This window comes from Falco rusticolus, chromosome 10 (genome assembly GCF_015220075.1).
Source record: "Falco rusticolus isolate bFalRus1 chromosome 10, bFalRus1.pri, whole genome shotgun sequence".
NCBI classification, from domain to species: Eukaryota; Metazoa; Chordata; class Aves; order Falconiformes; family Falconidae; genus Falco; species Falco rusticolus.
The window spans coordinates 25,061,150-25,084,156 of record NC_051196.1 but is presented as its reverse complement, the minus strand read 5'-3'; the positions used below and the strand labels follow the sequence as shown (position 1 = coordinate 25,084,156).

Here is a 23,007-nt window from a genome sequence, read left to right as displayed (position 1 = left end):
ATGCCTGTGGATGCTCCCTCTGACTAAAAAAAAAAAAGTGAAGGTGTCACAAATAGGCTGCTGTGATCTATAGGAGCTTGCATGGCATGTGCTGTGCACTGTACCTCAAAAGGATAATACGTGCTGTGATGGATAAAGCCTGCATCTTTTGATAAGTCTGGCCTTCTCTAACAAAAAGTTTTAATTAACAACTTAAGAAGAAACACTAATGTTTAAAGAATAACGTGATTCAAGAATAGCTGTGTGGTGAAAAAAAGACCACCGCTCCCTTGTAGCTAATTAGTTACAGTCATTATTAATACATACAGCTTGGGTATTAGGGAAAATGACATCAGTGAAATGCCAGTGAGGTTACACTGGTAGGAACGTGTGAGCTTGTGAGCGTGTCCCGTTCGCTGACCCGTAAGGTGTGTGTGTGTGTGTCTGCAGATGCCACTTTGCTGAAACTTTGAGGGAGACATCATCTTACCTGCTAGATGGTATTTCAGCAAGGTCCTTTTATTTATCACTCTTTATTGCTCTGTAATGACAGTTGACAGCCTTCTCTGGTGCAACGTTACAAAACCTCTTCAAGCTTAGCAGTAGTTACAGCCCTGTGTATGTGGAGGCATATATGTATGTAAATATACATGTATCCATATGCATATATTTTCTGCTTAAAAAGAAAACACTAAACAAAGTAAAATGCAAGAGTTTAACTTCTGTTGACAGCATCAGCCAGTCTGAAATCGAAATCCCAACGTTTTCACTGCAGACAGGAGTGGACCCCTTATTCTTAATCTCACGAAGTGTCATGACTGTAGTTTAAAGGCATATAAAAGTGAACAACAGATTTACATGGTCATCACTGCTACACAAGGACTTTGCATAATGAGCCATCCCTGATTCAGAACTTGCAGTCAAAAAGCAGGGCAGATTTGTCGAGACACCGTTGATGCTGGTGTTGACTTTCTACTGTTGTGTAACCCACAGCGATCACAATGCAAAGAACCACATGAAAATCCTGTCTTGTCAAGCTGAGCTCAAAGCTTGAAATTGCATTGAATGTCTTCACTGTATAACCTCACCTGATCCTCCTGGGTGCCCGGAGTTCCTTACCCTTATCAAACCGGGAGGCTTTTTGGTGTATTTTCAGCAGGGAGAATGAGTGAAATTGCTTGTGATTAAATTTTCATGGTGAAGAAGGGAAGACTCTTAGGATTCCACCTTCTTCTTTGAAATATTTTGTTCTCTGTTAATAAGTGAATATGCTTAAAGATTTGGGGAATGTATGCACGTCAGACTGGGTGGCCGGTCAGAGCTTGTTCTTCGTGGTATGGGAGCAGCCTCTTGCTGGCTTGATCACTGGTGTAGGTTGAAAACACAGGTAAAAAATTAAGTAATGAACCTTTATTTACAGAACACACTTTTTTTTTTCATGTGGCTCTTTGAAGGTGGTTATGCACAACTCCCCACTGCTGCAAGCAAAGGGGTTTGCATCTGGGCTAGGGCAGTTACAGCATCCACACAGGGAGGGGCGTTCTGTAAGGATTCCCACCCCTTTAAGGGGAGTTTGGGTCCAGAAATGCTTCCAAGCAGCTGCTCTCAGCAAAACCCCATATGCAGCTCCAGTCCCATCACCAAAAGTGTAACATTTCCTTTTTCTGCTCATCCCTTTCCAAACCATTTTTGTACCATGCAAGACCCTAATCTTCAAAGAAAGCCTTGATCAAGGGGAGGGAGAAACTTCCCACTCCAACGAGACACCGCAGAGTCCAAAGACAATCTCCAAGAGCAGCAGTGGCTGCCCCGTGGCAGCTGGCTAAGTAAAATGTTATTATAAACTCTGCATGGATCAGAGCTGTGAATTTTCAATGGAGATGCTGCTGAAGCTTCAGTTATTATTTGCCTTAACGATAACATAAGGGAAATTTGTTCACTTCAGTTAAAAATACCTTGAGAAAAGCAGGACACACGGCAAGCCCTCACCTTCACTCTGCTACATCCAGCTCAGGGACACGGGTGGAGATGGAAGTTGTGCAGCGTCTCCAGGGGGGCCTTTCAGAGACATTTGTGCGAGATCCAAATCCAGCAAGGGGTATCTGCAAAGGTGCTGCTTTTTAATTTCATGTTATGTGCTTCTTGGACATGAAATGAAAAAGTAGGCAAGAGTCCAGGACCTCCTTGTCCCAAATGTAGCAGCTCCATGGGCTTTTTCAGGACCCTGCTGTCATAGGATCGTAGAATTGTTTAGATTGGAAAAGACCTCTAAGATCATCAAGTCCAACTGTTAACCCAGCGCTGCCAAGCCCATCACTAAACCCTGTCCCGGACTCCCCGCTGGAGCTATCAGCACGCAGCATTTCAGTGAGGTGCAGGGAAGTGGAAGGTGTTACTGTGGTGCGAGGGACACGGAATGCTCTGTGCACCGTTACCCTCAGAGGGAGGCGGTTTTAGGGAGCAGAAGTATGAGCTGTTCTGATAGAAACTGCTTCCTACAGTGTGAAAGAAGTTTGCTTAGGGCTGTACTGTGCCTGGCAGCCAGGGGCTCAGCTCCCACTGGGGACCATAGCACAAACATTGCTGTGGAGGTACAGGCTCTTGATTTTACCATTTTTTTTTCTTCCAAAAATATGTGAAATAGGACTCAGATGGGCAGAGAAGAGGAAGAGGCAGGTCAGCTCTCCCTTGCAGACTGAGGCGTGACGGACATGGTGCCACCATGTGCCAGCACAGGGCACTGGTGCCTCCAGGACAGTCTGTGGGATAAACGTTACTGGAGATGCTGGTCCAGCTCTGCTCCCTACACAGCTTTTCTGCAGCCATGATTTTGTTGCTCCTAGGAGAGAGGGGAAAGAAGCTGAGTGAGTGAGCAGCTTTACATTTTGGGGGTGGGGGGAAACCACTCCCTTGCATTAGGCTGCATCCCAGCGGATATGTGTGCGGTCAGTGCGTCCTGTGCATCGTTATGGAGCCCAGAGGTTCCCCGCATCACTCCTCCCTGGAGCTGCTCGGATCGGCCCCCCCGGCTCCGTCTGAGCCCCTGTGGGGAGGGAGGTGCAGGCTGGCTCTGGGCAAGGTTAGCAAACAAGCCAGCGCACAGAAAAAAATGAGGACTGGTGGAATATAAATTAGAGGGGTGTGAAAAGAAATCGAGGAAATGCATTAGTCAAATTGTTTCAAGGCCTTGAATAGTGTTTAAATGGGAACTTTTACCATGCGTCTTTTTTGAATGCGGTACAAGTCCGTGAATCAGTGCTGGTGGGTGTACTGGGAATCTTTATGCTTCCTTTTATTTATTAAATGTTGGCCCTGCCTGTCAGGAAACCATTTAGCAATAGGAACATTTGCACTTCAATCGAATAGAGATTCCACTGTTTTACCTTTTGCCCCTGAAATTTGTTTCTCTCGTGTAGCCTCCTATGGTTTGATTTCTCTCCTGACAATACTGGGTTTTAAACAGAACACTGAAGCGAGATCTTGCTGATGTAAATCAGTACAGCTCTGCCGAAGTCGGTATAACGGTGGCATTTTACACCCTGAGAGTACGCTTTGCAGACTCAGCGCTAGGGAAGGTATTAGCGAGAATGGTTACGCTTCTAAATTTATAAATTACGGCAAAGCATTTTTTAACAAGCAGAGGTGTGATGCTGCATAACTCAAGCCTCCCTGGCAAATGATTAGTGAGTTCCCTCATAATAATTAGTGGGATGGTTTAGAAATTATTATTATACTGCGGTTCAGTCGGTTGTGCCAGCAATGGCTTTTCAATTTTTCTGGCTTCTAAGACACATCATCTTGATGCGCATGTTGAGAAGTGATCTGTGGCCACCCAGCAGCACAAGGTACTCGCAGGAGCGTGCAGGTAGCCTCAGGAGATCCTGAGGCCTGTTGCAAGAGGGCGAGAGGTCCCACTGGAAGGACCACCTGAGTAACTGGACCAGGCGTTGTTCCTTGTGGTGCCATCTCTGCTTATAAACTCATTTAAGTGGAAAAATGAAGAGCACTTGAGGCTCATGAGTCCACATAGACTGTCCTCATTACTTAGGCAGCAGCTTTAAATGCTAATATCACTGTTAAGTACCTGTCCAGTCTCTCTTAACGGGCTCCGCCTGTTGCATTTAGAGCAGCCCTTGGTGGGTTTGTTCATCCAGCGCTCAGCTATCACAGGCAGGTTCTGTTTTGGAAACCACTTAGCACTGGAACAAAACACGGGGCAAATCCTCCCTGCCGTCTGTAGTTTTTGCTCTGTGGGGGTTTTCTAACTAGGTGACCCTCCAAATACTGGAAGGCCAAATCCTCCACTGGGTTGAAGCTGGTCTGGATTTACATCTTCAAAAGACCTGAGCTCAGGAGGAAAGGAGATGAGGCAATGACTTTGATATCATCTGCCTCCTAAATCTTGCAGCTTTCAGCCAGAAGGTAGAATTTATTCTCTGCTTGGCTTTATGCTTGCTTGTTTGTTTGTTTTAGGCAGTCGATTACGAGATGAACAGAGCTTTCATGCTGACAGTGATGGTATCAAACCAAGCTCCCCTGGCCAGTGGCATCCAGATGTCCTTCCAGTCAACAGCAGGAGTCACCATTTCAGTCACAGATGTCAACGAAGCACCGTATTTCCCAACAAACCACAAGCTAATCAGGCTGGAGGAAGGGGTGCCTACGGGGACAGTCCTGACAACGTTTTCAGCCGTGGATCCCGACCGCTTCATGCAGCAGGCAGTAAGGTGGGAGACCCGGCAGCCGAAGTGAGCTGGTGTACAGGTGGGGGATTTCAGCTGCACAAGTTTGGGGAGCAAAGCCGCTGAACGCTAATTTGCAAACTGACCGATGTGATATGAGTAAAGTGCTTGGCAGGGACTGTCACCCTCCGCCGAGTGCTTGCGGAGTATCTTGCAAGCTGGTAAACTCAGGATCCCAGCCGCTGCGGGAAGCCAGGCTGAGCGGCTGGGTCGGGGAGGGCAGGGGTCCCATGCTGCCGGCCGCAGAGGGGCAGCTCGCAGCTTCACATGCAAGCGGCCAGTAGCAAAGGGTCCCCGCGCCACTGCAAAGGCAGAGGTCAGGGCTGCGTTGTACCAGTGTTTTGTCTCTGCCTTGTCAAGGATGCTTTGGCCTGTGTTGCTCATACGCTTTATAAATACAGAGGTTTAGAAAAAGTCAGCTTTGTTATTTCTGTTTTACAAGGGACAAACTGAGGCACAGAAGGGGCTAGGGCTTGAAGGGAGTGACTTGGGTTTTTAATCACGGCTTGTGTTGCTTCCAGACAATTTTGGTTCAACCTGGCTTAAAAAGCACAGCGCAAGAGGAGCTGTCAGCCGTTTCAGAGCAAGGCTCGCTTGGTTACAGACAGCTGCTGAACAGGCTTTTAAGATGTCATATAGTTCCATATTGCCGGAGCAGTCAGACACCCGTTCACATGCCATTGGCACTGAGTCCCTATCTGAGTAACACCAGTCCATCCAACGCACCCCAGCAGCCCCTCCTGCCCTGCAGCGAGCGAGATTTGTTCTGACCTTCCTCTCCATTCAGACCAACTGCCAAACACAACCTCCTTGCTAGCTGCTTTCTCCATGAGTGGGCTTCAGCTGGCAAAATTTTAGCCTTATGAAAGTCAGATGTTTGCTCTAAGCAGTTTAGGATTGGATTTACTCCATGCTGTGACCAGGAGGGTGTCAGTCCCTGTGTTTTGTCCCGCTTGGGCAGACTGGGGACTGAATCCACGCTCCAGGACCCCAACTCACACACCTTCCCGCCAGGAAATACATTGACAGAAAGGTGTGTGTGAAAATGAGAGTCCTTGTGACACCTTCCACAAGTATTTCAGCCTCCATCTGTGCAGACGGGATGTGCGTTTCCTGCTCTCGGATACTTCTGCATCCGCAGAGGTTTGTTTCTCTTTTACTCTCAGTCTGTAAGGACCGCAGTATTTTTGGCAAAACCTGGGTGTATGACATGACCACAGCTGAGGCCCCTTAAACTTACATCAGTTGTGACACTTTGTGTCAGGAAGAGTTTGAAATATTCCACCTGGCACAGAGCTGTCTGGTCTAGAAAATGATAGTTTATTCACTGCCTCATCTTGTTGTCTTTAGACAGGTATTGCGACTTTTGAGGAGAGAGACCATCCTAACTAACAAGTCAGTTTTTCTTATGTTCTTTTTGAAATATTGGCCTTTGAAGGGTCTTTATTTTGCTGATGTCCGTACCAAGGCTGGTTTTCAGAGGGGAGAACAGCTCTAACCCGGAGGTGGATGATCTATAATCCAAAGAAGCATCTGCCGTTTCTGGGAGAAGGACCAGCTCTGCTGAGCCGTTCCTGTCATCGCACACTGCGTGTGCAGGGTCTTGTAAGACTTTCTGTGTATGTGAACAGCCAGGTACTCGAGTTGTTTTTTCCTAGGGCTTGCAGGACACACGTTCTGTGTATCCACCAGCGCTTTGTTTCCAAACCCAGTACAACCTCTTAGCCCCTCATCGTCAGGACAGCCCAGTGCCAAGACTTTGCAGGAAGCAGGGGGGGTGTTGATGGAGTCCTGTTCTTTGTGAGCTATGCAAAGGAGATTTTGGTTTTTCTTCACAGTTGGCATTGGTGAGTTAGGAGGAAAGATACCCAAAAAGCTAAGCCTGCAGGTCCACGATGACCACTTTGCAGAGAGCTGATCCATCTGCTAAAGCCTTGCATACGGTTTTCAGTCTCTCTCTAAATGGTCTTTGACGAAATAGAGTTTTTACAAACAGTGTATAAGGAAGCAGGAGCATCTCCAGTAAGGCACAGCTTGGCATGGCCAATGTCACACCTCAAGATAGCCTCGTTAGCCACAGACACATTCACAAAGCCAGCTTTGAAACTGGATCCCTGATCATTTAGCAGAGAAAGGGCAGGAGACTCACAGCGGTGATATTAAAATAAATGAAAACACCCCAAAGAGTCTGGCTCCATGAAATGTAATTCTTTCCTTTGGCAGGGGCTTGTGCAGCTGTGTGTTGCTTTCCTGCTCACACAGATTGAGGCAGCTCAAGTTTCACTTGGAGTTTTAGCTTCAAACAGCCCATTTCTGGAAAGGGATATTCACCAAATGCCAGAAGTTCTCCCACCTGCGTATCTGACTACAAAAAAATTTATATAAAACTATCAGCAGGTCTGATTTACCCATGGAATAAGCTCAGCTTTTGTTTGCTTATTTCAATAATTTATAGATTGGCCATTTATTAGCTTCCAGTTTAGGTAACAAGGGTCCATCTCAACTCAAACTGTACTAAACCAAAAGGTAGAAACCAAAAGCAACAAATAAAATAAAACCAAGAAAACAAGCAAGTGACAAAGGTAAACAGAACGCGTTGATCTGGAGAATATGGAAAAATTTACCCCAAACAAGACACATTCGTAGGTGGCTGTGCAGCACAGCGCATGAACAGACTTGGGCGATGAGGTGACTGGGTAGCTGGGAGGTGGATGTGCCGCTGGGTCCTGCCAGCCCAGGGCATGCTGGGCGCTGCTGTGCTGCTGCCCTCTTCAAAGCTGCCACATGCATGGGATGCCCTTCCCTGCCGTTTCAGGAACATGTGAAAATGTTTCAGGAGAGCAGGCCTGAAACCGCCTCCCCCTTGGATCCGTGCTGTAATACAGCGGTGAGTTCCCATTGCCGTGTCCCCAGGGCCGTTCTGCTGAAGACAGGATTCTGTTGCAGAGGAGCAGCCATCCTTCCAGCCTGGTATTTCCCAAGCTGTTATTAGTGACGGGCAGAAAACAGGCGTATCCATGGCTTTAGAACAAGAGCTGTTTTAGGAAGGGCAATGTTAAGAGAAGGAGAGGGCGGGACTCCACCCTCTAATTCAGGCTACCGACACAGTGGTCATTGCAGACCCCACTTCTCCTCGGCTGCAGAGACCTCAGCCGATGTCCACTCCCAGCAGCAGGAAGCTGCCATGTACGTGGCACTGAGTGGAAAGAAAAACCTGTAAAATGAAAGAAATAGAAAAACTGTATAATTGTAGAGGTCAAAACCCACATACTCAATTAGTGTTTTGTTTGTCAACAAAACCAGTTATCCAGAGGTCCTTTGAATCATGGGTCAGGAGTCCAGAAAACCCTTATTTCAAGCAATATTAAGGGTATGTCAGTGAAAAGACTGCCATGTATTTATTTCCTTTCTCTGTAGATACTCTAAGCTGTCAGATCCTGCAAACTGGCTGAACATTAATGCCACAAATGGTCAGATCACTACTGCTGCTGTCCTTGATCGAGAGTCAGACTACATTAAGAATAATGTCTACGAGGCCACATTCTTGGCGGCTGACAACGGTGAGCCCAGGCTTCACATTGTTCATGCTTCAATAAGACTCTAATGTGATGCATTAAGAGAAATGATGCCCTGACAGAGTTGTCAGTATAAGTTATCTTTTTCCCAGGTTTTTATGGTCAAAAATGTGAAAGTGGGATGGGAAATTGCTGGAGTAAATTAAATGTGCACAGTATACAGAGAGTGTCATTAAGGGAAAGGGGAGGACAAATGGAAAATCGATTTGGGGAGTTCAGTGTAGCGGTGTAGCCTGAACTTAAAAAAGTATCAAAGGGATGTGCTTTCCAAGGGCTGCCGAACACACCGGTTCTGGTAATCGTCCCAAAGGCGCTGATCAGAGCGTTCAGGAAGCCTTCCATCAGGAAACCAGAAATAATTGTAGGGGATGGCAGGAGGATATTAAAAATAGGTCCATTGAACTGCTGTGGCTTTCATGAGGGGTGTCTGTCTGTCTGTCATCGGAGCTAATCTCTCTCTGTCCGCTACCATTTCTGAAATGCTCAGCCATCATCGACGTGCCTGGATGCTGGTGTGTTTTATTATCAAAGTGGCTGAGGCCAGTACAGATCCTCTTGCAGAGAAGTCCTTGTTCAGGCTTGCTCTTCTGTACTCATTAAAGATCACACAGTGCTTTTGGTCAAATTAGTACTGTGAGCCTCAGCGTTAGCGTCACGCGAGGGCAAGTGGTCCATTGCTGCTGCCCTGGATTTCTCTTCATCGTTCTGATTAGGAGGGGTTGATAATCTTTCTGCTAACCATACCTAACTGTGGCCATGCTGTTACTTCATTCATTGACTCTCCCACTTGGAAAAGGCTCTGTGGAGGGCTCAGTGGTTTCCCTGGACAAGGAGAGGGCCTTCCTCCCCCTCTCCCACCCTCACCTTCCCCCTGCAGGGTGCTGAGTACTCACATCAAACCCAAGCCGTGCTTCAGCAGCAAAATTAAGTCCAGGCTTGGCTGTGAACACCAAAGTGTATTGCTCATACTCTGGAGGGGCTTCCAGGGCAGTTTTTGTGTTAGCTTTTGCCATCCCTCAGGCTGAAGGGTGCCATGTCCGTTACGAGCAGATGCAGTGGTGCTTGCAGGGCTAATGAAAACTTCCTCGCTCTGGGGTTTCAGGCTTCACTTCAGTCATTGCATCCTGGGTCACAAGGACAGGGCAAACTCCTGGAAGGGTTTCAATGCTCAGTAGCAGGACCAGGAAGCAAATACTGCCTCTTCTTTGTGCCATCAATGGTAGGACTGGTGTGATCCCACAGCCCCATCCTAAGCTTCCCCTCTGTGAAGGTAGCCAGGACAGCAAAATCCAAAATAGTTTCAAGGGGATCTAGCAGTGTTCATCTGCAAGAGCCGCAGGGCGAAACAGGTCAAATGAGTTGGCCAAGACCACTCACAGAAACAGTGGTAGAGCTTGAACCTGTCAAACTAATCCTCACCACCTAACCTTGCAAATCCCAGGCACTTAGTACAACGTGATTTGGAGTTAACCCCTTGCTTCGGCTTCGGTGCTGATGCTACAGTGCATTGGCAGCTCCACATCCATCATTCAGCAGTTCAGAAAGTGAGGACCTAGATAAATCTCTTTATTCTGAAAAATTAATCTATCACTGCTACATTGCAGCCATTAAAATGCACATAAAGCAACACCTTATTTAAAATTCTGTCTAGAGTGCTTAGGATAACAGCTAAAGTTTCATCTAGGCTAATAGACTCTTTCCACATTTCTCCCAAGTTGCAGGTCCTCCAGCATCACGTAACTCATCAAAGAAAGGCTTTTGGGCCCAGGGTTTTGGTGGGGATTTTTCTTTCTTTCTTGAAGCAGCAGCAGCATCTGGTTTCCTTGAAGTTCTTTGTGCTGTTTTCAGTATGTGATAAAAAAAGAAGTTTAACCAAACACTCCATGGACATGCTTGCTCGCTCTGTCTGGGCTACAGTGCAGAGACAGTCACTTAAAGAAAAGTCTTGGCTGCAGTGTAATGGGGAGAAAAGGGGAATCCTAATCAACAGCACATTTTTAGCCTGGTTTCCCAGAGGAGAGAGGCTCTTGGATCACACTGTGTCTACACAAGTGTGGAACCTGGCAGTGTTTGAACCCTTCAGCCAATTTCAACCAGTGTCACACAGGAGCTGAGAACTCAAATGTCCCAACAGGTTTCATAAACCAGAGAGCTGAGTAGGGGAGAAAGACTGCGTAACTGAAAGAAGCAGGGTCCTGCCCACGGGAACTCCCCTTTGGGGCCCAATCCTGTGGGCCACCAGGCTGCATTAGTGACCCTGCCTGCAGCTGCCTGCTTTTCTGCAGACACACAGTGACAAGGTGCCAGTTAGCCACAGGCACAGTTTACTTCATTTCTGCCACGATTTTTCAGGACAGTGGCCCAAGTTCCTTAGAAATTTTCGCACAAGCAGGCTGGGAGTGACTGCTGCTTGCAGCTGAACATGAAAGCCAGTTGGCTTGTACCTTGCTCCAGCCACACTGACTCTGGCACTGTGAAAAAGGCGATGATCAAGAATGCAACAGCTGAGTGTAGATGCAGCAGTTGTACATTCCTTTTTCTTTTGAAATACTGTCATTAGTATTTCAATCTTAATTTCAGGGAGCGGACCAGCCTCCGCTGGAGTCAGTGGTGCCACAGCAGTCCTCACCTCTTGAGCATGAAGTCTGAGGATCCTTTGTGGTAGTACATCAATACCTGCTCTGTCCATGTTCTTGCTCTCTCCACGTAAGACCGCTGAAATAACTTGAAATGTTCCATGGTTTCTAGTATTCGGACATTTAAAAAACTGTTTGCTTTTCATTCCTCCCGAGACTGCCCCAGAACTGCAGTCAGGAGCAGAAAGAACCAAAAACCAGGAGGAACTGGAGCCCAGCAGCACCCAGTCACCCAACAAAGCTGCGTTTGCACGTGTGGTAGTTGCAGGTTATTTCAGCCCCGTGCCAGTGGGTGCCCCTCAGGACTGCTAGTTTGCATTTGGTCCGTCTCCAAGGCTAATGTGGGGCTTGCGTTCATCCCAGAAGCTGTTCTGGGTAATGTGAACACAGTAAAATCACTTTGCTTGGTCCTGAAAGCCAGTTTTCATGTTCAGCCCCAGTATCCTGATGGGTTGTCTGTCTCTCCAGAAACTTTCAAAGCTGATCAAAGACATTGTTTTAGAAGGAGACCTACACCATGCTAACTAGATGAAAGGATGAGATCAATGATTGAAGAGCTTATGTAGGAACCATGAAAGAAGGATTTTCAGGGCTCCTTCAGAGTTTTCAAGGCTCCCTTGAAAGGTGGAGCAGAAATGAGAAATGAATGTAGGAAGGAAGGTCTGTGGAAGGAGAAGAACCTTTGAAAGCCTAGTGGGGGAAGTGGTTTGTGTAGCTTTATATCCAGCACTGGGAGGAAGAGCCAGGACTGAAAGCACAAACTTTAAAAAGAATTGCTGAAGCAATGCTGCCCGAGAAGGGAGCCGGTGGGCAGGCCAGCGTGGAGCTGCCAGACATGTGTGTGGGGCAAGAAATTAAAATACTGCGCCGTTTCTGGGAAGGCTGTTCTCTCTTACCAGGGCGGGTATTACTTTGCTTAAGTGGTCATTAGTCGTACAAATGTGGCTCTTCATCAGTAAGGGGCTGGCGAACCAAGACTGCTGTGCTGTGGCATCCCTGCTGGTTGGGGCAAATGTGGAGAGGGTGAGGAACTGTATATTGGGACATACTGCTGCTGCCATGGGTCACTAGCGTCACCCACCACATTTGGTGATGGTTAGCTCGGAACATAGGCTTTGAGCAAGGATTTTTCACCGTAACCCTAGGCCTGACTGTGGGATGGGCTGGAGACGTGGGCTTTCTTTGAAGCACTGTAACAGTCTGCAAATCTATATATAGGTAGCAAGTGCTACCTATAGTAAATGCTGACCAACAGATTACACTACTTAATTTTTTTTTTTTCCTCCATCCAAGCCCTCTTCTTCCTCTTGTTAGCTATCTTTCTAATGGTTTTTCCGCTTCAGAACAGCCATTACCAAAATTTGGGCCAGCAGCTGGGTATCGCCTCCTTGTATTTTTAGAGTTTGACTAAGGACAATGCTATAGGCTACAAATCTGCAGGACTCTACCTCCATGTTCTGCAGGAGCAAAAAATGGCAACATTAGGAAGCCTGGGGAAGTTTTAATAGTACCTTTTAAAGCAAGGGACCATGAAAGTGCAGTATGTCCCTCATAAGGTCCAAGGAGGGAGGGTGAAAATCCTGGTTTATTGAAACTGGAAAGCAGAGAGGGGGCCGGTCCATGGTGTTGTCAATCCCGTTGCTTCTCAAGAGATGGTCATCAGTCCATGTTCAGCTCTGCCTTCCCCGTTCAGGTATACCCCCCGCAAGCGGCACTGGCACGCTGCAGATCTACCTAATCGACATCAACGATAATGCTCCTGAGCTCCTGCCAAAGGAGGCACAGATCTGTGAAAAGCCAAACCTGAATGTCATCAACATAACGGCCACGGATGCTGACATCGATCCAAATGTTGGGCCCTTTGTCTTCGAGCTGCCAAGTGTGCCATCTGCGGTGAGGAAGAACTGGACCATAACACGGCTGAATGGTAAATGGGGCAGGCAATCCTGAGGACATTTGGACTCTGATTCACTAATGAGGCCACGTGCGGTTTCAAACTTCCAAACTTTCCTACTTTTTTATCTGATTTTTATTTTTTAAAGCACATTATGGCTGACGTTATAGACAAGATAGTTAATCAGAAATGATTTGTATCAGACCTGCAGCATAACTCTAAGAGCCTTGGCACTTGGCTTTTTTTAATGCAGTTCATAATTATGAACAGTTATCAGTAGTGAACAGAGTATAAATCATCCATAATGGCCAAGGGGAAAAAAGCTATTATCAGTCTTCCTTATGTTCCTCCAGTGTAATTGTCATAAGCCACAATCAGGATCAATGTTCATTTCTCTGACCGTAATTGCATAAAGGCAGCCTTTTAATTTAGCGTGGAACCAGGAGGGCTAGGTAAGTGTGAAGATTACCAGTATGTGAAGGATTTTTATATTGCCGCGTGCAACCACAAATGGCCCTAATTGCTTCTCGTATTGGTAGTTTCAGCAGACGATGGAAGATATCATGGAGCCACGGGCTGGTTTTGGCTTCAAAGCTGGTCCCTCTCGCTGAGGTCTGGCACCCTCTTGCCAAGCCAGAGCAATATCTTGTGCCCTCACAGCTCAGGGCTCAGTCCCGCAGCTCTCGTATCGCAATGGGAAGGAACACGAGAGGGATTTCCTGGCTGAGCATGTCATCAGTGGGCAATGGGCTTCCCAAAAAATCCTGAGGTGGGAGGATGGGTGAGCAGTGGCCAGGAGCAGCCCAGACCCAGGGAGCATCATCCATGCTTTAGCATTTGCCTTTCGTGCCATGTTAAATGCTTGCAACCGGATTTGCAAATGGCATCAAGGTAGGTTAGTGCAGCAGTGAAAACACGCGGTATTTTCTAAAACCCAGGCTGGTCGTTGACCAAACGTAGGGCAGAAGTCTGCAGCCGACCTGCCCGGGTGTGGTGTTGGTAGCCTTTTCTTCAGGACTCAGAAGACTGCTCCGGCAGAGGAGCCTTGCCTGTACCAGTGTGGCTGCAAGGCTCTGCCAGGGCGTCTGTCATCTCTCTGTCTGTCTTGGTCTCTCCAGGCGATTACGCCCAACTTAGTTTACGCATCATGTACCTGGAAGCGGGTGTGTATGATGTGCCGATCATCGTGACAGACTCTGGAAACCCCCCCTTGTACAACACGTCCGTCATCAAGGTGAAGGTGTGCCCGTGCGACGAGAACGGCGACTGCACCACCATCGGGGCGGTGGCTGCCGCGGGGCTGGGCACGGGCGCCATCATCGCCATCTTGATCTGCATCATTATTCTGCTCAGTAAGTACCGCAGGGGCTGACACCGCTGGGAGACATCATGCTTCCCACCCTGTTCCCTGTTGTCCCGTTTCTGTAGGTGGTGTTTTTCTAGAGCCATCCCAGCTCCATGCAAAGGACGGAGCTGGGAGCTCGGAGCTGGGGGGGGTGTCGCACATCTGCATTCAAACTTCTTTCACTGCAGCACCAGCAGAACGAGCTGCAGCACTCCCGGCGCGCATCGGACTGCTCTTTCTGAGGCTTCCAGTAGCTTTACAAACAGCTTTACACCTGACAGCATCTTATACATAGTGAGCGTGATAGGATTCTCCGCATTTGTAGGAAAAAGTTGAAAAACTCGTCCAAAATCCTACAGCTCTCGGGTCCCTGGCTGGCTGTGGTCATACTGGTTCCCAGTACCAGATGGACTGGTTATGAGAGTCTGGCAAGTCCCTGGCAGAACCAGTGTGTAGCTGTCATTTTCTGGTTGTTCACAGGAATAGGAGAATGGTAGTTGTTCCCATTGCTTGTAAAATCACATCAGATTGGAGAGTCATGGTGGATTGTGGCTATTTAGAGGAAGGATCCCCAGTTTGTCAGTAGCACTGGGGGTGCATTGCAGAGAAGGTTTGGCCATCCCTTTGCTCTAGGCTAAGCCATCCCTTTTGCCCAGCAACGCTATTAGTCCCGACTTCCATGAGCATTACCAATAACCATGTGTGCATATACTTAAAAATAAAAATGATATCATTATAACTTCAAGCAGGAGTTGGCACAGTAGGAATAGATAAAAATGAGCGCTGAAATGAACAATGAGGTAAATATTCATCAAGAAACGCAGGATGAAACCATGGGATTCGCATTAAAGCTAATGGGAGTTATGGTGCTAAATAACATTTAATATTTACCCCCAATGTGTTTAAACAGAGAGCAGACAGAGCGACGTATGCTACAAATGTCACCTAATGTGGATATGATATGGTACATTAGGAGAATGGGTCATCTCTGGGCAAACATCTAGCCCTCCTGGGCCAGCCATGGGCATGTATGGTTGTGTAATTGATTTACTGAAGCAGTCTGGAGAGCAAGCAAGAAAACTGGGTGTTTGTGGCCGTGCAGTCCCCTCTCCTTACCCAGCCCATGTGAGCTGCTGGAGGTGTCCCTGTGCCTAGCCACGATGCTCAGTTGCTGTCCTTCAGTGGCTGTGGGGTCCCAGCAGCAGACGTGGTGCTGGTCAGCCCTGGCACGTTTGGCACGCTGGGGTGTGCAGGCGTGCCGCTGGGGCTAAAAGTTTGCACTGGAAGCCACAGAGGTGATTAAACACGGGCCTTCTTTTTGCTGCTTTTTATAAATCCAGTGCTAAAATATGATTTAACAGTTGAAAATCCTATTGACTGAAATTAACTTCAGCTGAAGGACATTTGATTTAAGAGATTCCTCTTTTCCTTTTCAGATACATTATCCCGTTTTAAATTATGGGTTTTATTACAAAAGCTTATTTTTACATTCACTGTAATTCTAATTGACTTTTTTTTATCTTCAAGAGCTGCAAAGCACTGTATCAGTGATGAAAAATGTAATTTGCGATGAGCAGGTTTCCAGTTACATCCTTCCAGTGTTTTGCCTCCTTTCTATCTGTTTTGTATCGTGACCTCTGAACAATAGCCTGGAAAAAGGCAGATGCAAGATTTTTTTGTGCCACTTGTCCATTTTAGCATCAGCCGGTCAAAGTTTGATGGCTTTAAAAGGAAGAAGCACCAAGGGGACATATCTGAGGTTGCTCAGGTGAAGGAAGTTTCTGCCTTTACCTTGGCTCAGAGTTTTCTTCTTCCTGATACCTGATGCATTAGCTGCACAGATAACACACTTAGAAGAGCAATGCCGTAAAAATTGTGAAGGGTGAAGACAACAGATTTCAAGGAAAACTACATGCAGAGTGAAAATGGGTCTAACAGCAGTAATAGCACTTCCCATTCTGCAGAGTGAATAAAAGGAAGGAGAGTGCACTACATCCGCTATTGACACTTTGAAGATCTTTTTTTCTTCAGGGTAGCTGTAAAGGCATTAATGGCACAGATTTTTCCACAAGTGCATGAAAAAGTAGCATTTAAAAAAAAAAAAAAAAAAAGATAAACCCCGGTAACCATTATAATATTGTCTTTGTGGACTAGGCAGGTATCTTGTTGTGAGAGACTTGAAAAGGAACAACGAGAAGTAGACTTCAATAGTCTGCTAAATAGCTGAGGTTTTATATTGCAGATAAGAGTTACATTTTCTTTCCTTTTCTTCTTTCTCTCTTAAATAGATCTAGGATAAGCATTAAAGAAATGCTGAACTATCTGAAAACAATTCTGTTAGCTGGCAGGCAGGGATGGCAGCCGATTGGCACACAATGGCACTAATTAGCTGTCCCATCCTCTTCTGCTCACTTCACTGAATTCCTGTTGTGTATAAACACTGTGGTGCTGGGAGGAAAAACTCGGATCCCACTAACCACCTCCTGGGCAGTGGGGCTGCTGTCTGGGCTGCCCACCCGTGTCCCCAGGGTCTGGTCCCTTCTCCATCCTCGCCCTGGGCGAAGCAGTGCCAAGGCTCTGTGAAGGGGCAAAGGGACAGAAAACCCTATGGCTTGCTGTCCTTCTGCAGCTAAAAAACACAAAGAAGGTTTGGCATCTCACGTCCTGCCCGAGTTCGCTTGTGTTGGTTGCATCGGTTCGGTGCGGTCAGGAGTTGACCCAGATGAAATGAACCTGGGCCACACGTCCCCACCTCTGCTGTCCATCCACCGCTCCCTTCTCTGGCAGGTTGCCACAGCTTCACCTGTGGCTTGCGTGGGGAATGGAGGAGGAGGCAGCTACTGGGAGGTGTAGCTGCATCAGCTGCCCAGGCTGAATTTCATTTTTGACGGCATTATTTGCAGCTACTGAGCACAAAAATGAAAACAAATGTATTGACAGATTCTTGAAGAAGACAAGGTCCGGTTGCCTTTTATTAGTGGAGACTTAAGTTGCCAGAGCAATTTCCATGCAGTAAGTCACAGGGAGCGCGCAGCCTCTGGGACATGGGTGGCCCTTTGAAGGATGAGGTGGTGGAACAGGGAGCCAGCATTCCCTTTGGGTTAAGTTGTTTAAATGGGGAAAACTTTCTCATGATTCAAGAACTGTTCATCCCTTGCTGTGCTGAGAGATTAGCCGGGGCCTGGCACGTACAGGCTGGTGCCTGAGGAGGTTGGCTCTGTGCTACCAGATCTGCTCTGCAAAGGTAGCCCTGCTCTCTGAAAGGATTTCAAACAATCTTAGATCTGTTTTGCAAATCGATGGCCAAAGGCATATGCTCATGTCCTGGGTAATATGATCCTGGAAGTCTGGAAAGCCTCCCTCAGACACTGGGGAGGAGGATGAGGGAGTCTGGCATGGATGACAGGACCCAGTGCTATGCAGCTTCCCAAACCAGTCTTGCTTGGCCAACTGCAGGCAACAGCAAAATGACCACCATGGCCAGGGCTGGCGAGCTGACAGGCAGCGCTGTGTCACACTGGTGGGACAGCCGGTCAGGCAGAGGTGGTGGTCGTCTGTACCCAGCTGCTTCCAGCACCTTCCAGCAGTCTGCCCTCTGCCTTTATTTTATGCCCCTGAATAAAGCAAAGGTAGAAATCTATTCCTCAAAATTCAGGTTTTACATCAAATATTTTCAGAAAGCTGAGGTTTTCGCACTTGCTGTTTGCTTTTCCTTTGATTGTGTGTTGTACTTCTGATAAACATCAGCTCAATCAGCGCTGGTGATGGATCTTAAAGAAATGTTTGTAGTGGAGGCCTGTCACAGTATTTACAGCTTGCACTGATCTCTCCCTTACAAATTAGAACACACAATAGGATAAAATTTTATTCCTCTTACTAGCAGCGGGTGAAGTTCTCCGCAGTGGAAGAGGGCAGGCGAGGCGTTCAGACACGCCGCCGTGCCCCGGCGCGCAGCCTGGCCTCACGCAGCTTCTTCCCCGTTACAGGCATGGTTCTGCTGTTCGTGGTGTGGATGAAACGCCGGGAGAAGGAACGCCACACCAAGCAGCTCCTGATCGACCCTGAGGACGACGTCAGGGACAACATTCTGAAGTACGACGAAGAGGGAGGTGGAGAGGAAGACCAGGTGAGACCATGGGTCATGGCCAAGGAGCAGCTGTGCATTCTGTGCTCTCAAAAAGGCAGAAACCACATGATTTTCACTAAAGTACTTGCAAAGGATTGCGTTCCACTTGTTTGTGCCCCAGGCAGCTTTATTGGCTCCCCTGGTGTGGTGTGGACATTGGTGAGAGCCAGCTTAGGTTCAGCGTGCCACTGGGACGCTCTCCCCTGCAAGCAGGATCATGCCAGGAGGCTGATGCCACATGAATCTTTCTACTCCCTGGGGGGCAGTTTAAACATGGGTTTAAACTCATGTTTAAACAATGTTTCTGTTGTTTCAGTCACTAAAGTTGTTTATTGTACCATTCCGCATCAGAGATCTTGGTAGAACCAGCCAGCAGCTGCCGCTCTCGTCGGACCTGTGGCTGCAGGCACTTGCCTTGACTTGTTTCAGCCTAGAGCTGCTGTGGGCTTTCCCTGCGTTTACTGAGTCGTCTCTAACATGCCTTTAATTTCTTTAAATTTCTGGACGTGGTTTATGCGAAATGTCTAAATACATTTGGGGATTTTCTTTTTCACAGCAAAGCGTACAATGGCAAAGCTTTGCTTGGTGACAGAGCCCTAAGCCATAGCCTGCCTGGTTGTGTCAGTTTTTCTGCGGTGGCTTCTTCTTAACAGACACCGCTGCTGATGTTGCATGAAAACTTCACTGGTCTGCACTCCTGGGAGGTGCTCTCCCTCCGCTACGGATATATTTCCTCAGCTAAAAGAGCAAAGTTTGGTCACCATGTTTAAGTCACTGTTTTTTTATTCCTACCTAACCCCAGAGCCCATGACACTCTCAGATGTGATGTTCAAGCAAATTAAGTGACTCTGCATCATACAGTGGTTTTATTCTTGCTTGCTTAAGTGGGCTGCATGGTTCAGGGTCCGTGCAGCGGCTGCTGTGTGTGTGGTGGGTGGCGGTGAGTCCTGCTCTCAGTGGTTGGGGCTGGTGCTTGAGGAGCAAGCAGCTCGTCCTGCCGTGGAGGTCCTGGTGGCATCCGAAGGTGAGCTGTGAGCCTGGTGAGAACCTTCCCGGGGAACTGGAGCAGGGACTTTGCCCAAAACTTGTGAAGTTCTTGTTCCACAGAAAAATCCTTGCAATTAGCATTTCTTTTTCCTTGTCGCTGACAAGTTATTTATAAATACTGCTCCTGGAGATCCAATCATCTCCATCTGAGCACAAGAATACTTTTACCAGTAGAACAAAGTACTGTTACAAGCATTCAAACTAGCTGAAGTATCTGGTTTCAGGCAACTACACTGTAGGCTTAAATATTTTAGAAAGGATTCGTTAAAAATAACAGCAAAGGAAGAGCAGCAAAACACCATTACCTACATGAATACATTTTTAATGAAATATTAGCTGGTTCTCATTCCTTGATAGAAACCTATTCTGTTGGGATTTTTCACAAGCAGAAAGAACATAATTACTTTGAAAGGCCTACATGCGTAAATGCAATACACATTTTAATGTTTTTACTTCTGTGGAAATGTAAAATAGTATGTGTACCAACGCCGTGTCTTTACATTATATTATGTATTTCATCAAAAAGTTATGCATATACATACGCACACACAAACAGAGACCAGGTTTTTATCCCAAAGATGGAGAGGCTGTGTGAAATATTCAGAAAACATTTAAGTGTTTGATTTAACTTACATTTTAAGATACACCCTTAGGAGGTTGGTTTTATGAGCTACTCAGGGGTCGGGTTCATCTGTAAGTTAGAGATGTTAGATGTTAGTTCATCTGTAACAGTTAGAGATGTAAAATCTGCCATTGAACTTCAGCTGAAATAGAATTAGACCCCTCGACTTGTTTGTACATTGGGTGGGTAGATAGTCTGAATGAAAAGCTTGTGGTTTCACTCTATGCCTTCCCACTTGTCACAGGATTATGATTTAAGCCAGCTCCAGCAGCCGGAGACCATGGATCATGTGCTGAACAAGACACCTGGAGTCAGAAGAGTGGATGAAAGACCTATTGGTGCTGAACCACAGTATCCTATAAGACCAGTAATCCCACATCCAGGGGATATTGGTGACTTTATTAATGAGGTAAGTTCTGTAGGGTGTCCTGTGTCACATCTTAAAAGCTTGAGCAGCCAGCTAAAATCAGCTATGCAACGTCTTCCTGGCTGCATGGATCAAGTGATGCTATTATGCACCTGAGAAGTCTGATGCAAGCCAGGGGAATGACTGGCGTGAGCAAAGGATGCAGGACTTGGCCTAATAGAGGCATCGAGCCTGTAAAAAGCCAAAGTGTGAGCAAAAAGCGTGAGATTTCTGACTTGTGGGTATCACAAACACGGTGCTTTTCAGCATCCGGGCGGTATAACCTGATCCCGCTCTCCCTTGGATCACTGTGAATGTTGCAGTTGCTGTCAGTAAAAACATTGTCTGGACGTGGCCAAAGGAGCGTTTTCCTGGCAGGGAGGTGGTGGCAGGGAGGTGGTGGCAGGCAGGGCACAGCTGCCTGGCTTGCCGAAAGCCAGAGGTGCCAGCTGTGGCTCCTGGGCTTGTAATTGTGTCACCAGTCTGCACCTTCTTAGTAAGCTCTATTTGGTCTAAAGCCCCAAAGAGTTTGCACAACAGAGAGCTTCATCTCAGATCCTATGGGTGTCTTTGTGTTAGATTACTGCTTCTCTATCTGCTTGTACAGATATCTATGCATTTCGTGTTTGGGTTATCTCATTTTTAGTTTTGAGTGATTGAGTTGGTTACAAACCAATCAATGCATTATTTCCTCCGAGACTAAACACATCATCCATTTCCTAAGTCAGAAGAATAAACGTTATAGCAATTTAATGCTATTATTATATCCATTTCCTGCTGTGCTTTTTCTCATTTTCATCATTAAAATTCCTTCTTCCTTTGCTCCTGCCCATCCTTCACACACACGTTTACACACATCCATGCATGTGAAGATGCTCTCACACCTGCTGGGGCTTCTGTTCCCGGCAGTGGAACCAGCTCCGTCTCCCCACGCTGAGGCTGGGGTTGCGGAAGGTGTGAGTACAGAACATTTTGCTTTATTGTAGGTCTGTCCCACTAGGCTTTTCCTGACGCTGGGCTGCAACAAAGCAATTCTTTTTCTCCATATCCCGAGGCCGTTTCCGCAGCCTGCCTGCACTGCTGCCGACAGCGCACAGACCAGCAAGGCTCCCCAACCCTCTGCCCGGGATTTCACACCCCAAGTCCCTCCTAATTGCAGCATTTTACTAGGAGTTATTTTGTTTTTCCTGAAGGAATCCAAATCATCAAAATGACCAAATGGTAGGAGAGGAAGGGTGCTGGTCCTTCTTGCGTTGGCCAAGCTGGAAATCTTAACGGGCACACCCGGGAAGGGCAGAGCTGGATCCTTGGGAGTAAACCCCTCCCGCGCCACCCGGCTCTTTTATAGAGGCACTGGGAGTTTGTGGGGTTTGTGCTGGGGGCAGCTGGGCACGGGGAAGCCCCAAGCCCCTCATTCTCTCACCATCCTCTCTTCTCTTGCACCATCCCCTCGTAGCTCTGCTGCCGGGAGCCCCGTCCCCGAACACACTCCCTTAGCACCAGCACCACAAAACCCCGCGGTGGGTACTGATGCCGTGTGTTTGCCCCCCAGGGTCTGCGTGCGGCGGACAACGACCCCACAGCCCCCCCTTACGATTCACTGCTCGTCTTCGACTATGAGGGCAGCGGCTCCACCGCCGGCTCCGTCAGCTCCCTCAACTCCTCCAGCTCCGGGGACCAGGACTACGACTACCTTAACGACTGGGGGCCCAGGTTCAAGAAACTGGCGGACATGTATGGGGGAGGCGAGGAAGATTAAACTGACCTCACATTATTTAAAAAAAAAAAAAAAAAAAAAAGAAGAAGAAGAAAAAAAACAATTCAGAAAAAAAAAGCAAACCCACAGACAACAACATTAACAAAAAGAGCTGATGCAGAAGCAAGAACTGTACAGATGTGGCAGCTTTTTTAATTAATATCCCCTGCTGACTGTATTGTTATTTTTAGTGGTGATATAGAAGGTTTCTTTTTTTTTTCCCTTTTTTTTTCCTTTCCGATTTTTTTTTAGACTGTTGAGCTGTCTCGCATGAACACTTGTCTCTGCTGCAGGGTTTTTTTTGTTGTTTTGGTTTGGTTTTTTTAATGTCAGCTGGGATATTGCTCGTTTACCTGCTTTATGACTAAAGAGAGTGAAAGGCACTCTGTCTTAACTTGAATTTCTTAGAACAGAAGCACTGTTTTTAAAATATATATATATATATATTTGAAAGTGCCTTTTGGTGCATGTATCAGATTCCCTTCAATCTCAGGAGTGATGAAAACAAACATACAACCATCCTGGGCAGCACTCCATGTGACCCTAAGCCAGTTCTAGCTGGGAAGGAGTTAACAAAAAGGAACTGTGGAGATTGTTTCTTTTTTGCCTTTTTTTTTTTTTTTTTTTTTTTTTTTTTTAAGGGGGTGACTCATTCTGGGATGGAAGAGGATGGCGGGGCGGGGGGTGGGGGGGAAGTTGTTTTGAGTCGAAATCTTAACAGCCATCTTTAAGCCTCAGCAGGTGGTGAACTAGTCGTCATGTTGTATATAATTCAGTGTTATCAGATGCAAAATACTGACTGGGGGCTCTGCCATCACCTGGTCACACTCAATGTAGCTGCATAGAACTATAGCATTGATAAAGCCTTTGGTTATTGCA

General features: G+C 47.0%; 1 protein-coding gene across 1 annotated transcript in view; it reads left to right on the top strand.

Annotated features, from left to right (window-relative positions):
• Nucleotides 1-22,171, top strand: part of CDH4 (cadherin 4) — a 462,285-nt gene extending 440,114 nt beyond the window's left edge. The window contains exons 10-16 of the mRNA XM_037401839.1: nt 4,453-4,706; nt 8,139-8,281; nt 12,626-12,859; nt 13,945-14,178; nt 18,158-18,297; nt 20,211-20,375; nt 21,925-22,171. Coding sequence (XP_037257736.1) covers nt 4,453-4,706; nt 8,139-8,281; nt 12,626-12,859; nt 13,945-14,178; nt 18,158-18,297; nt 20,211-20,375; nt 21,925-22,131 — 1,377 coding nt within the window. The 3' untranslated portion in view covers nt 22,132-22,171. The remainder of the gene's footprint in view (nt 1-4,452; nt 4,707-8,138; nt 8,282-12,625; nt 12,860-13,944; nt 14,179-18,157; nt 18,298-20,210; nt 20,376-21,924) is intronic.
• The last annotated feature ends 836 nt before the right edge of the window (nt 22,172-23,007 follow it).